Here is a 14,617-nt window from a genome sequence, read left to right on the forward strand (position 1 = left end):
GGGGCGGAGGACGGCGCAGGGCAGGGCCTGACAACAAGGCAAACTTTGATAAGCAGTTCTCCATAATCACTTCTCAGCAATTATTTATTACAGTTTAACATATAAAATTAACAAAAATAATATAAAACTCATATTCTGGCGAAATAGCCATATGGCGGCCGAAAACCGTATATTCCCTTCTTGTTCTCCTGCCCATTCGTGCATTCTTTCCAAAAATTGGGACTTTTTAAAAACGCTGTGGGATGTGGGACAAATTGTTGAAAAGCAGGACTGTCCCACCAAAATCTGGACGTCTGGTCACCCTATTAAAAGGCCATGGGCTATAGTCTCTCTTCAGACCATACTTTTAGTGTAAAAAAGAAAAATATATTTTTACACATAAGAACTTGAACTCCTCTTCCTCTCATAACACTATTTAAAGGCTGTTTATGGAAAGATAAATCTGAAGTTTTAAAAATATCATAATTGTAAGTTGAAGGCTTTGAATTGCCAAGTGTTAACTAAGATTTAAGAGCTTCTGATCAAGGAAAAACCCAATGTTAAAACAAAGTTTAGAACATCTCAACTATCAAAATACATGCTATTTAACTTCATTTAAAATAAAAAGAGAGATCGGGCCTATTAAATGTAATTTACAGATAGCAGTAGAGCTTAATGTTCAAAATAATCTGATATAGCTAATAAAAGATGGATGCTCACCTCTTCATAAACCTTCTTGGCATTGCCATTATCTCCAATCAAGAGGTATCCCACTCCAAGGTCATTCTTTAAGGATGTGTCATTGGGAAATAGTTGAACTAATCTCTGGAGGGTAAGCAGGGAACCTCTCATATGACCTGGGTTGGTAGGAAGGGGATAAAGAAAAATGCCCAACAGAAATAAAAACAGCATATGTAAACTTTCCATCGAAACACAAATCACGAGCGACTGTGCAACAGCACCTGACTATTTCTTAGCAGCTTATTAAGGATCTGGGAAAATTTCATGATGTGGTTGCGGTGGTATCAATAACCACCATAAGTAGATACTGAATAGAGTATTGATTATAAACATTTACAGATATTTTCATTTTCTAAATGTATCAACATTTACCTTTTTGGGTTAAATTCCCTCTTAAGAAAATTTTAGTTACCAATTCCTTGTTAAAAAGTGCTCTGCTGAGATATTTTTTAGTTTGTTAACCTTAAAATTACATATAGAGGATAAACAATAAAAAATCTAATTGATTTCAGGGTTTAGCACCCTGCGTAAAGCCTGAAAAGGCACCGAGGCACACAGGACTTAACTGCTGACACCATCTTCAATGACAGACATCCTCATCTCCAGGTAATTAAACACACGTTACATCATCCAGGACGAGGGCGCCCTCTGGTGGATGACAGCATGCTATGCACTACATGATTTCACGTAGAACAATGTTTTTCAACATTTTTGATCTCACAGCACACTTGAGCCTATAGTTGAACTTCCCTGGCACAAATTACGTTAATCAAAAAAAGAAAGAGTAAAAAAGTATATACTTAGTGTACTTGGAATTTCTTTTGAAAATAATTTAATTAATGATGTTTAATATTCCCCACAGCACACCTAAGACCCTCCCGGGAGGTAGAGGGCTGGCATGTGGCTCACACCTGTCCTCCCAGCACCCTGGAAAGCTGAGGTGGTGGATGGCTTGAGCTCAGGAGTTCGTGATCAGCCTGAGCAAGAGCAAGACCCCATCTTGACTAAAAATAGAAAAACTAGCTAGACGATGTGGTGGGCGCCTGCAGTCCCAGCTACTCAGGAGGCTAATTGCTTACCTGGGGAGTTTGAGGTTGCTATGCACTATGTCACCACAGCACCCCATCCAGGGTGACAGTATAGACTCTGTCTTAACAACAACAAAAAAAAAAAGAAAGAAAGAAAGGATGGCACCTGTGGCTCAAAGGAGTAGGGCGCCGGCCCCATATGCCGGAGGTGGTGGGTTCAAACTTAGCCCAGGCCAAAAGCTGCTAAAAAAAAAAAAAAAAAGAAAGAGAAAGAAAAATGAAAATCTTTGATGTAGAATCATGAAAACTCCAGCTTCAGCTTATTTTTAAAGCTCTCTGATGGAAATTTAAAATTAGTAGGGTCAGGTATAATTATTTCTTGCCATAGTTGGAAAGTTTCAATTGTATAAAGTGGGCACAAGATCAGCATACACAAAAAACAATCCACCCCCAATTACCTAAAGGGCTTAGTTGTGCACACACTGAACACTGGACGGGTATCAGGGTGGCAGGCATGCCAATACGCTAATGCAGTTATGTGTGCCACTAACAGACCAGCTGCGCAAAGCCTCCTAGCTCACCCCAGGGCCCACACCCCACGACCAGCCAGTCGTATTCTAGTCACGCTGCCGGCTGAGTTTGCTCCATTCCCTTACTAATAACTCCTCCTGTCAGTCGCTCCCAGCCCTTCCACTCTGCACTCCAGAACCCTGTTCTATCGGGAGCAAATTTCACCACCTTGCTATTTCCACTAAAATCTGCCGGCAGCTGCCTCAGAGCTTTCTCAAGTGAACTTGCCTCATTGTCATTCAGAGGTAAAAACCATATTCAAATACCGAATGATTGTTGTGGAAGAAGGTTAGATTTCATCCTAGGCAGTCTTATTCCCGAGGCTGGGAATGCGGGGAGGCGAGTGAGGTCCTTGGTGCAAAGCAAAAGAGGATGCCAAAAAGTCTGCAATTTTGATTTGAGGAAGACTTTAATGCATCCTTTTGAAAAATCAAAATTGATATTTATATAAAAATCCATGATGAACAAAATATTAACGGATTAAAGACAGAATTACTAAACAGTGCCAAGCAAAGCCATTTCAAAGACTGAGGAGAGAGAAAAACTCTCTAATACGGACTTTGCATCCACAGTGGGGGCCTCCGTCACTAGCCTGGAGTCCCCACCCTGACTTTCCAACCTGTATCTGTGTGGCATGTTTTTCCTCCCCTAAACTGGCCCCTATGATTTAAGAGTAGCTGACCACTTCTTGTTCTTAGTCATCACTTGGGCTCTATTCCTATCACAGATTTTGGTTTCTTACAAAAGTGGTGCAATGCCCCTTTATTCTATTCCTTAGAAAACCAATAGAAGGGTCACTTGGGCCTTGACTCTTATGTAAAGGCACCTCCCTTAAATGACACTGGTAATCTGGCCATGTAACTATCCAGCCAGATGAACCACCACCTGGCCGTGAGGTGACGACTCATGGCTTAGCTCCTTACCTCCTGGTTTACTGATGAGAAGTTAAGGGAAGAGAATCACAGCCTGATTAAAATGAAGTTGTCTGACTGCTAGTCGTACTTGCCTTCAGCACCAAAGGACCAGGGTCAGTCTAAAGAATGCTCTCCCATATAAGCACTTGACAATAATAAATGTTTTTTCTGGCTCAGCGCCTGTGGCTCAAGTGGCTAAGGGGCCAGCCACATACACCTAAGGTGGTGGGTTTGAATTCAGCCTGGGCCCATGAAAAACAACAATGATGGCTGCAACCAAAAAATAGCCGGGCATTGTGGTGGGCACCTGTGGTCCCAGCTACTTGGGAGGCTGAGGCAGGAGACTCACTTGAGCCCAGGAGTTGGAGGTTGCTGTGAGCTGTGATGCCACGGCACTCTACTCAGGGGAATAGCTTGAGGCTCTGTCTCAAAAAAAATAAAAAATAAATGTTTTTTCTTGCATTTTCCTTGGTATAGGGTTGAATCTTACAAGTAAAATTTTTAGAATGCCTGAAACTCTTAACTTTCCTCCCTAAAAAATTTTCTGAATGAGTTTAAGAGAGAAAAGAATCTGACATCACTACAAGAATTTTTGATTCCAGATCTACTAATTTATTAGGTGTGGTTCATTGGGCAAATTATTTAAGCTCTTGGTCTTCTATTTATTTCACCTTTAAAATGGGAAGTGGGGAGGAGAGGGCATAAAAATACCATCTGCATCTTTGTAATTACAGGCCTGCCTCCTTTAGTGCATTGTGCTTCATTATACTTTGCAGATATTATGGTTTCCACCAACTGAAGGTCTGTGGCAATCCAGGGATGAGCAAGTCTGTCGGCACCATTTTCCAGCAGCACGTGTACTCACTTTTGTGTCTGTGTCACATTTGGTAATTCTTACAATATGTCAAACCTTTGCTTTATTACTGTCTCCATCACCGATGATCTGTGATGAGCGGTCCTCAATGTTGCTATTGTAATTGTTTTGGGAGACCGCAGACCACACCCATATAAGATGACAAATGTAACTGATAAATATCATGTGTGCTCTCACTGCTTCCTTGACCAGCCACGCTCCTATCTCTCTCCCTCCTCTTGGGTCTTCCTATTTTCTGAGACACAAGGATATTGTACCTAAGCCAATTACTAACCATAACAGTGGCTTCTAAGTGTGCAAATGAAGGAAAGAGTCACATGTATCTCATTTTAAGCCAAAAGTTAGAAATAATGAAACTTAGTAAGGAAGTCATACTGAAACCTTACATAGGCCCAAAGTCAGGCCTCTTGTGCCAAACATTTAGTCAAGTTCTGAGTGCAAAGGAAAAACCCTTGAAGGAAATGAAAAGTGCCGCTCCAGTGAACACACGAATAATAAGAAAGCAAAACAGTCTTATTGGTGATACGGAGAAACTTGACCGGTTTGAATGGAAGAACAAACCAAGTACAACATTCCCTTAAGCCTAAGCCTAATTCAGAGCATTTCAGCACAAGACCCAAACTCTTTTGTGGTATGAAGGTCGAGAGAGGTGATGAAGCCACAGAAGAAAAGCCAGAGGCTCACAGAGGATGGCTGATGAGGGCTAAGTGCAGGCAAAGCAGCAAGTGCTGGTGGAGAAGCTGCAGCAAGTTATAGATGTAGCTCAGATCACTGAGGCACTAAACATGCTTTCAGTGCAAACAACATGGCCTCTGTTGGAAGAAGATGCCATCTAGGACTTTCACAGCTAGAGAGAAGTAAATGCTTGGCTTCATAGTTTCAAAGAACAGGCTACCTCTCTTGTTAGAGCTGTAAAATTTAGACTGAAGCCAATGCTCCTTCACAATTTGAAAAATGGTGTATTCACATTAATGAGAGTTTGGAAGAAGTTGATTCCAACCCTCATGGATGAGGCTGAGTGGTTCCAAACATCAGTGGAAGAAGTTACTGCAGATGCAGTAGAAATACCAAGAGAGCTAGAATTAGGGCATAGCCTGAAGGAGCAACTGATGCTGCGACCTCAAGATCAGATTTGACTGGAAGAGGAGCTGCTCTTCACGGATGACCACAGAAAATGGTTTCTTGAAGTGTAATCTACTCCTGGTGAAGATGCAGGGAACACTGCCAAAATGACAACAAAGGATTGAGAATAGTCCATAAACTGAGAAGATGTAACAGTGGCAGGGGTTGAGGAGATTAATTACAATTTTAAGAAGTTCTACTGTGGGTAAAATTCTACCCAGTAGTGTCACATGCTTCAGGAAAGGAAGAGGCAATTGACGTGGCAACCTTTATTGCTGTCTTATTTTAAGGACTTGCCACAGCCACCTCGACCTTCGGCATTCACCACCCTGATTAGTCAGCAGCTTCAACTTTAAAGCAAGACCCTCCACCAGCAAACAGACCCACTCCCTGAATGAATCCAGCATTTTTCAGCAATTATTTTTAAATTGAGGTACATAGATTATTTATTTTTTACTTATAATGCTATTGAACATTTAATAGAATACAGGTTACTACAAACAGACATTTTATATGAACTGGGAAACCAAAAATCCATGTGACTTGCTTTATTGTGACTCCTCCTTTATCACAGTGTTCTAGAATCAATCCTGCAATATCTCCAAGGTATGCCCGTAAGAGGATTCACGCTGCTGTTTTAGTTTTAGAGATGCTTAGTCTAAAACACAGTGAGATAAGTTACTTGCATTATTTATAAAACCCAAGTTTCCTCTCATCTAACTTAGCTCTTCTAAGATTATCCAGGGCCTGCAGGTTCCTTAAGACAAAGCATGCCTCTTCCCACCGAATCAACTTTTACTCACCTAGAAACTGCTGTCTGTCCGAGCACCGCTTCAGAGCCAGCTTCAGCAGGTCTGTGGGCACGGCGGGCAAGCCGGCGACCTCCTGGTAGGTCTCGATGGCCCCTCGCAGCAGCTCATTGCTTCTTCTCTTCTCGGCCAAGTCGTCTTCACACTAGAGGAAGCCCCAGACTGGATAAATGTCCCATGACCAGCTTATTTGTCATTATCCAAACAGTAAACAGTAAAAGTTAACTTTCACAGATGCTTTAAAAGAAATTCAAGACAGCTTATCCTTTACTTTCTGTCAAGACATTTTTTTTTTTTTTAAAGAAAGCACAACAGCACCATCTTAATAATATAAAGAAAAGTTTGCTACTAAACTTCGGATAAGAAAGAACAACATGAAAGCAAGAATAATGTACAGGAGGGTTGAGGGAGGCTTCTATCTTATTAGTAGCATCATATCAGCAGGACTCCAGTCCAAGATCCTATTCATGTGCTCATTCATTCATTCATTCATTCATTTATTCCTTCTCCACTCAACAACTATTTTTTGGTAGCCAGGCACTGTTCTATGAATGTGGCAGATTGAACAAAGCAGACAACTTTTGCTTTCCTCTTGGAAAGGGAAAAAAGTGACACATATAAAGGTATCAAGCAACTAACGGTATAAGTGCTGGGGATAAAAACAAAGCAGGCTTAGGAGTGAGTGCTGCGGAGTGGTAAGGAAGTTGCTGGTTTCATCAGAGTGATGAGGCCTGGGGAAAGACAGGGAACAGGTTGGAAGGAGGATCTTTATAGGAAGACAGTTTCAGGCAGAGAGAACAGGGAGAGTGAGGGCTCTGAGGCAGGAGTAAGGGCTCTGAAGCTGGTGTGAGGGCTCTGAGGCTGGTGTGTGGGCTCTGAGGCTGGTGTGTGGGCTCTGAGGCTGGTGTGAGGGCTCTGAAGCTGGAGTGCGGGCTCTGAAGCCAGGGTAAGGGCTGTGACGGCTCTGAGGGTTGGGTAAGGGCTCTGATCTAGGGGTGAGGAGTCAAGGAGAGGGTAGCACAGTGGAAGGGAGGAGGAGGAGGACTGGCGGGGGTCACAGAGTAATGTAGGGCCTGGTGTACTCGGACCAGTCCTACCATACTCGATGAGTTGGAAAGACACTAGGGGGTTCCAGGGTGCCATGACATGTGTATGGAATGAACTTGGTGGCAGTAATGGTAAACAGTGTGGAGAAGAGACGGAGGGTTTGGAGGACCAGCAGAGAGCCCAACCAGGATGCTCTTGCAGGAATCCAGACACGGGACAATGTGGCTTGGACCAAAGTAGTGGTAATAGAGGTGGTAAGAAGTGGCTGGATTGCAGATGTATTTTGAAGGTCAGAGCTAACAGATTTACCATAGGAAGAAAGGGAGAGAGAAAAACCAGGAATGACATGAGGGTTTGGGGCTACAGTGATTGTGAGAAAAACTGTAATTCCCTGGGAATGGGAAGCCGGGGCAGAAGTGGGTTTGAGGGGAGTGTGGAGTTCAATTCACTTGTGGACATATTAACCCCCAAAGTGGGGGGGTGGGCACTGAGACACTGACCAGAAGGTGCATAGGTGGGTGTGGAGTTTGGCAGAGAGGTCAGAGGCAGAGGCAGACATCTGGGAACCATCGGCGATAGAGCTGGTTTGTGTGCAGCATAGAAGCCAGAAGCAGCTGTGCACACAGACAGATGAAAGAAGAGGTCCAAAAACTGAGCCCCTAAGAAATGCTGACATTTCAAGGTCATTAAAGACAGGAAGACAAGAGAGGGCTGAGGGAGGAGGGCAGGCTGGATTCCTCACAGACCTTCCAACTCTCTGTGTGCGGATTCAGGAGGGCAGGTGGTAAGACCTTTAGATTCGTCATCGGTAGTTTAGATTAGAGAAATTAAGGCAGCTCAAAGGGACGAAACTTAGTTTCCCCTTTTCTTCCCCCCCCGTACGTCATCTGGCTATTTCAGATGTTCCATTACCCTGTATTCCTGCTTCCCAACTGCTGCCCTTCACCCACCCGTCCTGGGGGCCTTGGGCTCCTCGGTCTTCTATCTTTAACTCCTGTTCATCCCTGCACATTCCATAAGAGACCCTCCAGAAACAGGCCCAGGACGGCGCTGTCTAAAGCTGCCAGTAGGCACAGAGAACTGTGTCCACCTCCTCATACCCTTTATGGGCTCAGTTTGTGTGAAAGGCTGGGGTTTTTCCGGCGTCCTCTCCCTTGTCAGCTGTCGCCCCAGGCTGGGTTCCCTGGGAATCCTGATGGAGTGTCAGCAAAAAGGATGGAGAATGAGTGAGCTGAGAAGATAGTAACAAAAGGTGTGTTCTGGAGGCCAAGTGAAAAAAAGGGTTTCAAGAAGAAGAGACGGAGTGTGTTACACGTGGTGCTCAGGTCGGCAGGCTGAGAACTGAGGCTGGAGGACAGTGGACCGGGCGGCATGCAGTGCTGGAGGCCCCGAGTGAGCATTTCCATGGGGCTCCTGGGGATGTGCCCCAGCGGACAGCAGGGTCAAGAGAACATGGGAGAAGGAGGTGGAGACGGCTCTTTCAAGAAGTTCCACTACAACGGGCTGAGAAGTGGGCCGGCGTGGAGAAGGGGCTGCGGAAACAGGGCAGAGTGCTGCAAGGGAACAGTGCAGTGAGTTTCCAAGAGATGCAAAAGGCCCAGAGAAGAGAATTCTGATGAGGCGGGACACAAAAATTAAAGAGACATCCTTAGGCAGGGGAAAGGGAATTAGGAGCAGACCAGTCCATGGTGGCAGAGCACTGGGACAGTGCAGGAGGGAAGAGAGAGGGGAATGTGCAGAGCAGTCGTCAGTATCTCATCATGTCTAGCAGATTACAATCTGAACGTGATCATTTGAGGAAAAGTAAGACCACTGACATGCTAAGCATAGAATATGTAATTTTTCCTCATAATTTGTAAACACATATATCTATTTAACATGTTTACCTTGTTTAAAATAAAGTGTAGGCTATAGTCATTAGAAAGGTGTCTGCAGAACCATAACAAGGCATCACTCTACAAAGTGAGGGGATGGTAAGAAAATGATCTCCAAATTAAAAAGAAAATGAGAAGAATCGGCACAAATTGATAAAATAAGAAATCCAGGGTAATTTTTTTCAGAAAATAGTACATCAGTGAAATAACGTGTTAAGTCAAGATTAAGATTTCTCGAGGTGATGAAGGCTGGAAATGAAGCCGGGCTAGTAGAAGAGGACACCTCTGTAAAAAGGGAAATTAGTAGGACAAAAACCTCTAATTAGAAATGGGCAATTCACTCTTATTCAACAGAAATATTCCTTCAACTATCATTCAACTCCCTTTTCAGATCTGTAAACAGTTTCTAGAATAGATTTCTCTACCAGGAAAGAAAGTCCAGTGTCAACGGCCCATATCGGCCATGATGCCAAGCTGGCCTCGCACCACATATTCATATGCTGCCTTTCTGTTTAGGCATCAGCTTCTTGTGAGTTTGGTTAAAGTGAGTTAACGCCTCAGAACATGAATGTTGATAAATGAATTCACAGAAACATCGAGTCCTGGAGCTGAGAGTTCTTTTGAGACCACCAACAGATGATCCTCGACTTATGATGGACTTACTTCCTGATAAGCTGATCAAAAGTTGAAAATATCGTAAGTTTAAAATGCATTTAATACACCTAACCTACTGAACATCAAAGCTTAGCCTGGCTGACCTTATGTACATGCTCAGAACACTGATGTTAGCTACACTGGGGCAAAATCATCTCACGCAGAGCCTCATTGATAAAAGTGTTGAATGTGTCATGAGACTGGACACCATACTGAAGTGTGGTTTCTATTGAACGTAATTGGTTTTCCCACCACTATGAAGTTGAAAAATGGTAAGTTGAACCATCAGAAGTCATGGTTCACCCTTCTTGTTTTCAACTTACAAAGCATCCAATGGATCCTGGAATGGAGTTCTCTGCAGGGTTAGGAGAAGGGCAAATGCCTACCAAGATAATCCTTTACAGAAATCAGAAAAAATGATGTAATCTGTATGCCTGGCCCCATCCCCAGCGCCGCAGAGCCCTTCCTTTTAATGAAGTATAAACATTTTACAACTTCCAGAATTCGAAAAATGTCATTATTGAAATGGCACATAATTCTTTAAAATCTCTTGAATGAAACTGATAGGCACTTGCATTGAAAATCAAAATTGTTCAGATTGATTTTTATCAGTTTAGCATCAGTAGATTAAACGAGCTGAGCTGAAACTGAATATTTGTTACAGGACATTAACATCCCCAAGCCTTTTTTGTTGATTCTAACTAATTCACTCATCCAATCTTTCTGGGAGATGTGTCATTTTCTGCCTCAAAGGCATTAATGGTTTGTGAAAGATAATAAAGTGAATTGAGTCTATAATTCAAGATTTGGTGTCTGATGTTCAGGGAATTTGATCAAAATTGATTTTCTCAGTGATCCAGAGATTAAGACAATACCAGTGCTACTTTAGATGTGATAGATACTATAGTTTCTACTTGACTTAATGTTGCTATTTTTTTAATTTGTTTGGGATATTCCAAAGTAATGTTTACTCTGCTAACAAAGATTTGAAAAGCCTTAATTTATTCCTTCCTATAAAATCCATCCTCTGTGAATTTTTCTTTTTAAAACCATGAATGTAAAGTTTCCTTTAAATTACTCTATTAAAATTTAATTTACCATGCTCAAATTTTGCTTTACACCACATTAATATTAATATCAACAATACCTTGTAGCATAATAGTTTAGACATAAAAGACATTGCTTGAAGCCTATATCTCAAATGACTATTGTGAAATAAGGATACAGAATCATCTTTCAGCATCTGCAGGAGACTGGCTCTAAGATGACCAACATTACTGCTCCCCTAGGACACCAAAGTCCAAAGATGCTCAGGTCCTTGATATAAAATGGCACAGTATGTGCATATAGCCTATGCACGTCCTCCTGTGTCCTCTGAATCATTTCTAGGTTGCTTGTCATACCTAATATAATCTAAATAGTTGCTACATTGTATTGCTTTTGATTTTTTTATTGTAGTATTATTATTTCTCTCTCTCTTTTTTTTATTGTTGGGGATTCATTGAGGGTACGAGAAACCAGGTTACACTGATTGCATTTGTTAGGTGAAGTCCCTCTTATACTTGTGTCTTGCCCCCCAAAGGTGTGTCACACACTGAGACCCCCACCCCTTTACCCCCTTTCCTCTCTTTGCTCTTCCTTCTCCCACCTCCCTCCCTCCTTCCCTCTCTGCTCTTCCTTTTCTCCACCCCCTTCCCTCCTTCTCTCTCTCTCTGCTCTCCCCTTCCCCCACCGTGTACTAGGTCATTAATTGTCCTCTTATCAAAACTGAGTACATAGGATCCATGCTTCTGCATTCTTGTGATGCTTTACTAAGAATAATGTGTTCCAATTCCATCCAGGTTAATACAAAGGACATAAAGTCCCCATCTTTTTAATGGCTGAATACTATTCCATGGTATACATACATCACAGCTTGTTAATCCATTCCTGGGCTGGTGGGCATTTAGGATGTTTCCACATTTGGGCAATTGTAAATTGAGCTGCGATAAACAGTTTAGGGCAAGTGTCCTTATGGTAAAACAGCAGTTCTCAGTGTGTGGGTCACAACCTCTTTGTAACAATGAAAATATATCCTGCATACTGATTCATAAAAGTAGCAAAATTAAAGTCATGAAGTAGCAACAAAAATAATGTTATGGTTGGGGGTCACCATAACATGAGGAACTGTATTAAAGGGTCACAGCATTAGGAGGCATTAGGAAGGCTGAGAACCACAGTGGTAAAAGGATTATTTTTTTTTCCTTCTGGGTAGATGCCCAGTAAGGAGACTGCAGAATCAAATGGGAGGTCTAGTTTGCGGTCTTTTGGGCTCTCCACACTTCCTTCAAAAATAGTTGTATTAGTTTGCAGTCCCACCAGCAGTGTTAAAGTGTTCCCTTCTCTCCACATCCATGCCAGCATCTGCAATTTTGAGATTTTGTGATGTGGACCATTCTCGCTGGGGTTAGATGGTATCTCAGGGTGGTTTTGGTTTGCATTTCTCTAATAATTAGGGACGATGAGCATTTTTTCACATGTTTGCTAGACATTCATCTGTCTTCTTTAGAGAAGGTTCTATTCATGTCTCTTGCCCATTGATATATGGGATTATTGTTTTTTTTAATGTGGATTAATTTGAATTCTCTATAGATCCTAGTTATCAAGCTTTTTTCTTATGTGAAATATGCAAATATCCTTTCCCATTGTGTAGGTTGTCTATTTGCTTTGGTTGTTGTCTACTTAGCTGTACAGAAGCTTTTCAGTTTAATTAAGTACCACTTGTTTATTTTTGTTGTTGTTGAAATTGCCATAGAAGTCTTCTTCATGAAGTCTTTCCCCAGACTGATATCTTCAAGTGTTTTTCCTATGCTTTCTTTGAGGATTTTAATTGTTTCATGTCTTAGATTTAGATCTTTTATCCATCTTGAATCAATTTCTGTGAGTGGAGAAAGGTGTGGGTCCAGTTTCAGTCTTCTACATGTGAATATCCAGTTCTCCCAGAACCATTTATTGAATAGGGATTCTTTCCCTCAGTGTATGTTCTTGTCTGGTTTATCGAAGATTAGGTGTCTGTAAGATGTTTGTTTCATCTCCTGGTTTTCTATTCGATTCCAAATGTCTATATCTATATTTTTGTTCCAGCACCATGCTCTTTTGACCACTATGGCCTTGTATAGTACAACCTGAAGTCTAGTAGGCTGATGCCCCCAGCTTTGTTTTTATTACTAAGAACTGCCTTACCTGGGCAGCACCAGCCCCATATACCAAGGGTGGCAGGTTCAACCCGGCCCTGGCCAAACTGCAACGACAACAAAAAAAAACTAGCTGAGTGTTGTTGCGGGCACCTGTAGACCCAGCTACTCGGGAGGCTGAGGCAAGAGAATCTCCTGAGCCCAAGAGCTAGAGGTTGCTGTGAGCTGTGATGCCACAGCACTTTATCAAGGGTGATAAAGTGAGACTGTGTCTCCAAAAAAAAAACTGCCTTAGCTATATGGGTTTTTTTCTGGTTCCATACAAAATGAAAAATTATTTTTTCTAAGTCTTGAAAGTACAATGTTGGTATTTTAATAGGGATGGCATTGAATCTGTAGATTACTCTGGGAAGTACAGACATTTTAACAATGTTGATTCTTCCTAGCCATAAGCATGGTATGTTCTTCCATTTAATATCCTCTGCTATTTCTTTTCTTAGGGATTATAATTTTCTTTATAGAGGTCCTTCACCTCTTTGTCAGGTATATTCCTAGGTATTTCATTTTCTTTGAAGGTATGGTGAAGGGAGTTGGGTCCTTAATTAGCCTCTCATCATCTTGCCTATTATAAAGGCTACTGACTTGTGGACATTGATTTTATATCCTGAGACATTACCGTATTTTTTTATGACTTCCAGGAGTCTTGTGGTTGAGTCTTTGGGGTTCTCTAACTGTAAAGTCATATCATCCACAAAGAGGGAGCGTGACCTCCTCTGCTCCCATTTGGATGCCCTTTATTTCCTTGTCTTGCCTAATTGTATTGGCTAGAACTTCCAGCACTATGTTGAATAGTAATAGTGACAGAGTACAAACTTGTCTGGTTCTAGTTCTAAGAGGAAAAGCTTCCAGTTTTACTCCATTCAGTAAAATATTAGCTGTGGGTTTGTCATAGATAGCTTTGATTGGTTTAAGAAATGTGCCACTGGGCAGCACCTGTGGCTCAGTGGGTAGGGCACTGGCCCCATATACGGAGGGTGGAGGGTTCAAACCTGGTTCTGGCCAAACTGCAACAAAAAAATAGCTGGGTGTTGTGGTGGGGGCTTGTAGTCCCAGCTACTTGGGAGGCTGAGGCAAGAGAACCACCTAAGCCCAGAAGTTGGAGGTTGCTGTGAGCTGTGTGATGCCACAGCACTCTACTGAGGGTGATAAAGGGAGACTCTGTCTCTACAAAACAACCAAAAAAAAAACAAAAAAACAAACAAAAAAAACATATGCCTATACTCTTCAGTGTTTTAATTAGAAAAGGATGCTGGATTTTATCAAACGCTTTTTCTGCATCTATTGAGAGGATCATATATGGTCTTCATTTTTACTTGTGTTGATATGGTGAATAATGTTTATGGACTTGCGTATGTTTTTTTTTTTTTTTTTGGCCGGGGCCAGGTTTGAACCTACTACCTCCAGCCCTGGACTTGCGTATGTTAAACCAGCCTTGCATCCCTGGGATGAAACCTACTTGATCATGATGAATGACTTTTTTGATATAGGATGTAATCTATTGGCTAGGATTTTTTTGAAAATTTTTGCATCTATATTCATTAGTGAAATTGGTCTGAAGTTCTCCTTTTTAGTTGGATCTTTTCCTGGTTTTGGTGTCAGGGTGATGTTTGCTTCATAGAACTTGTTGAGGAAGATTCCTTCCTCCTCAATTTTTTGGAATAATTTCTGCAGTATGGGAATAAGCTCTTCTTTGAAGATTTGATAGAATTCTGGTGTGAAGCCATCTAGACCAGGGCATTTTTTTGTTGGGAGATTTGTTATTGTTTCATTAT

The 14,617-nt window shown here is 41.9% G+C and overlaps 1 protein-coding gene across 1 annotated transcript in view; it reads right to left on the minus strand.

The window, feature by feature from the left end:
* The window catches only part of ASPH (aspartate beta-hydroxylase), a gene marked incomplete at its 5' end in the record, with an annotated part of 181,780 nt that overhangs the window by 49,835 nt on the left and 117,328 nt on the right, over positions 1–14,617 (minus strand). Inside the window, 2 exons of the mRNA XM_023508263.1 lie at positions 700–836; positions 6,032–6,182. Coding sequence (XP_023364031.1) covers positions 700–836; positions 6,032–6,182 — 288 coding nt within the window. The remainder of the gene's footprint in view (positions 1–699; positions 837–6,031; positions 6,183–14,617) is intronic.

Source organism: Otolemur garnettii, unplaced genomic scaffold (genome assembly GCF_000181295.1).
Source record: "Otolemur garnettii isolate 467f Iridium unplaced genomic scaffold, OtoGar3 scaffold00234, whole genome shotgun sequence".
Taxonomy (NCBI): Eukaryota; Metazoa; Chordata; class Mammalia; order Primates; family Galagidae; genus Otolemur; species Otolemur garnettii.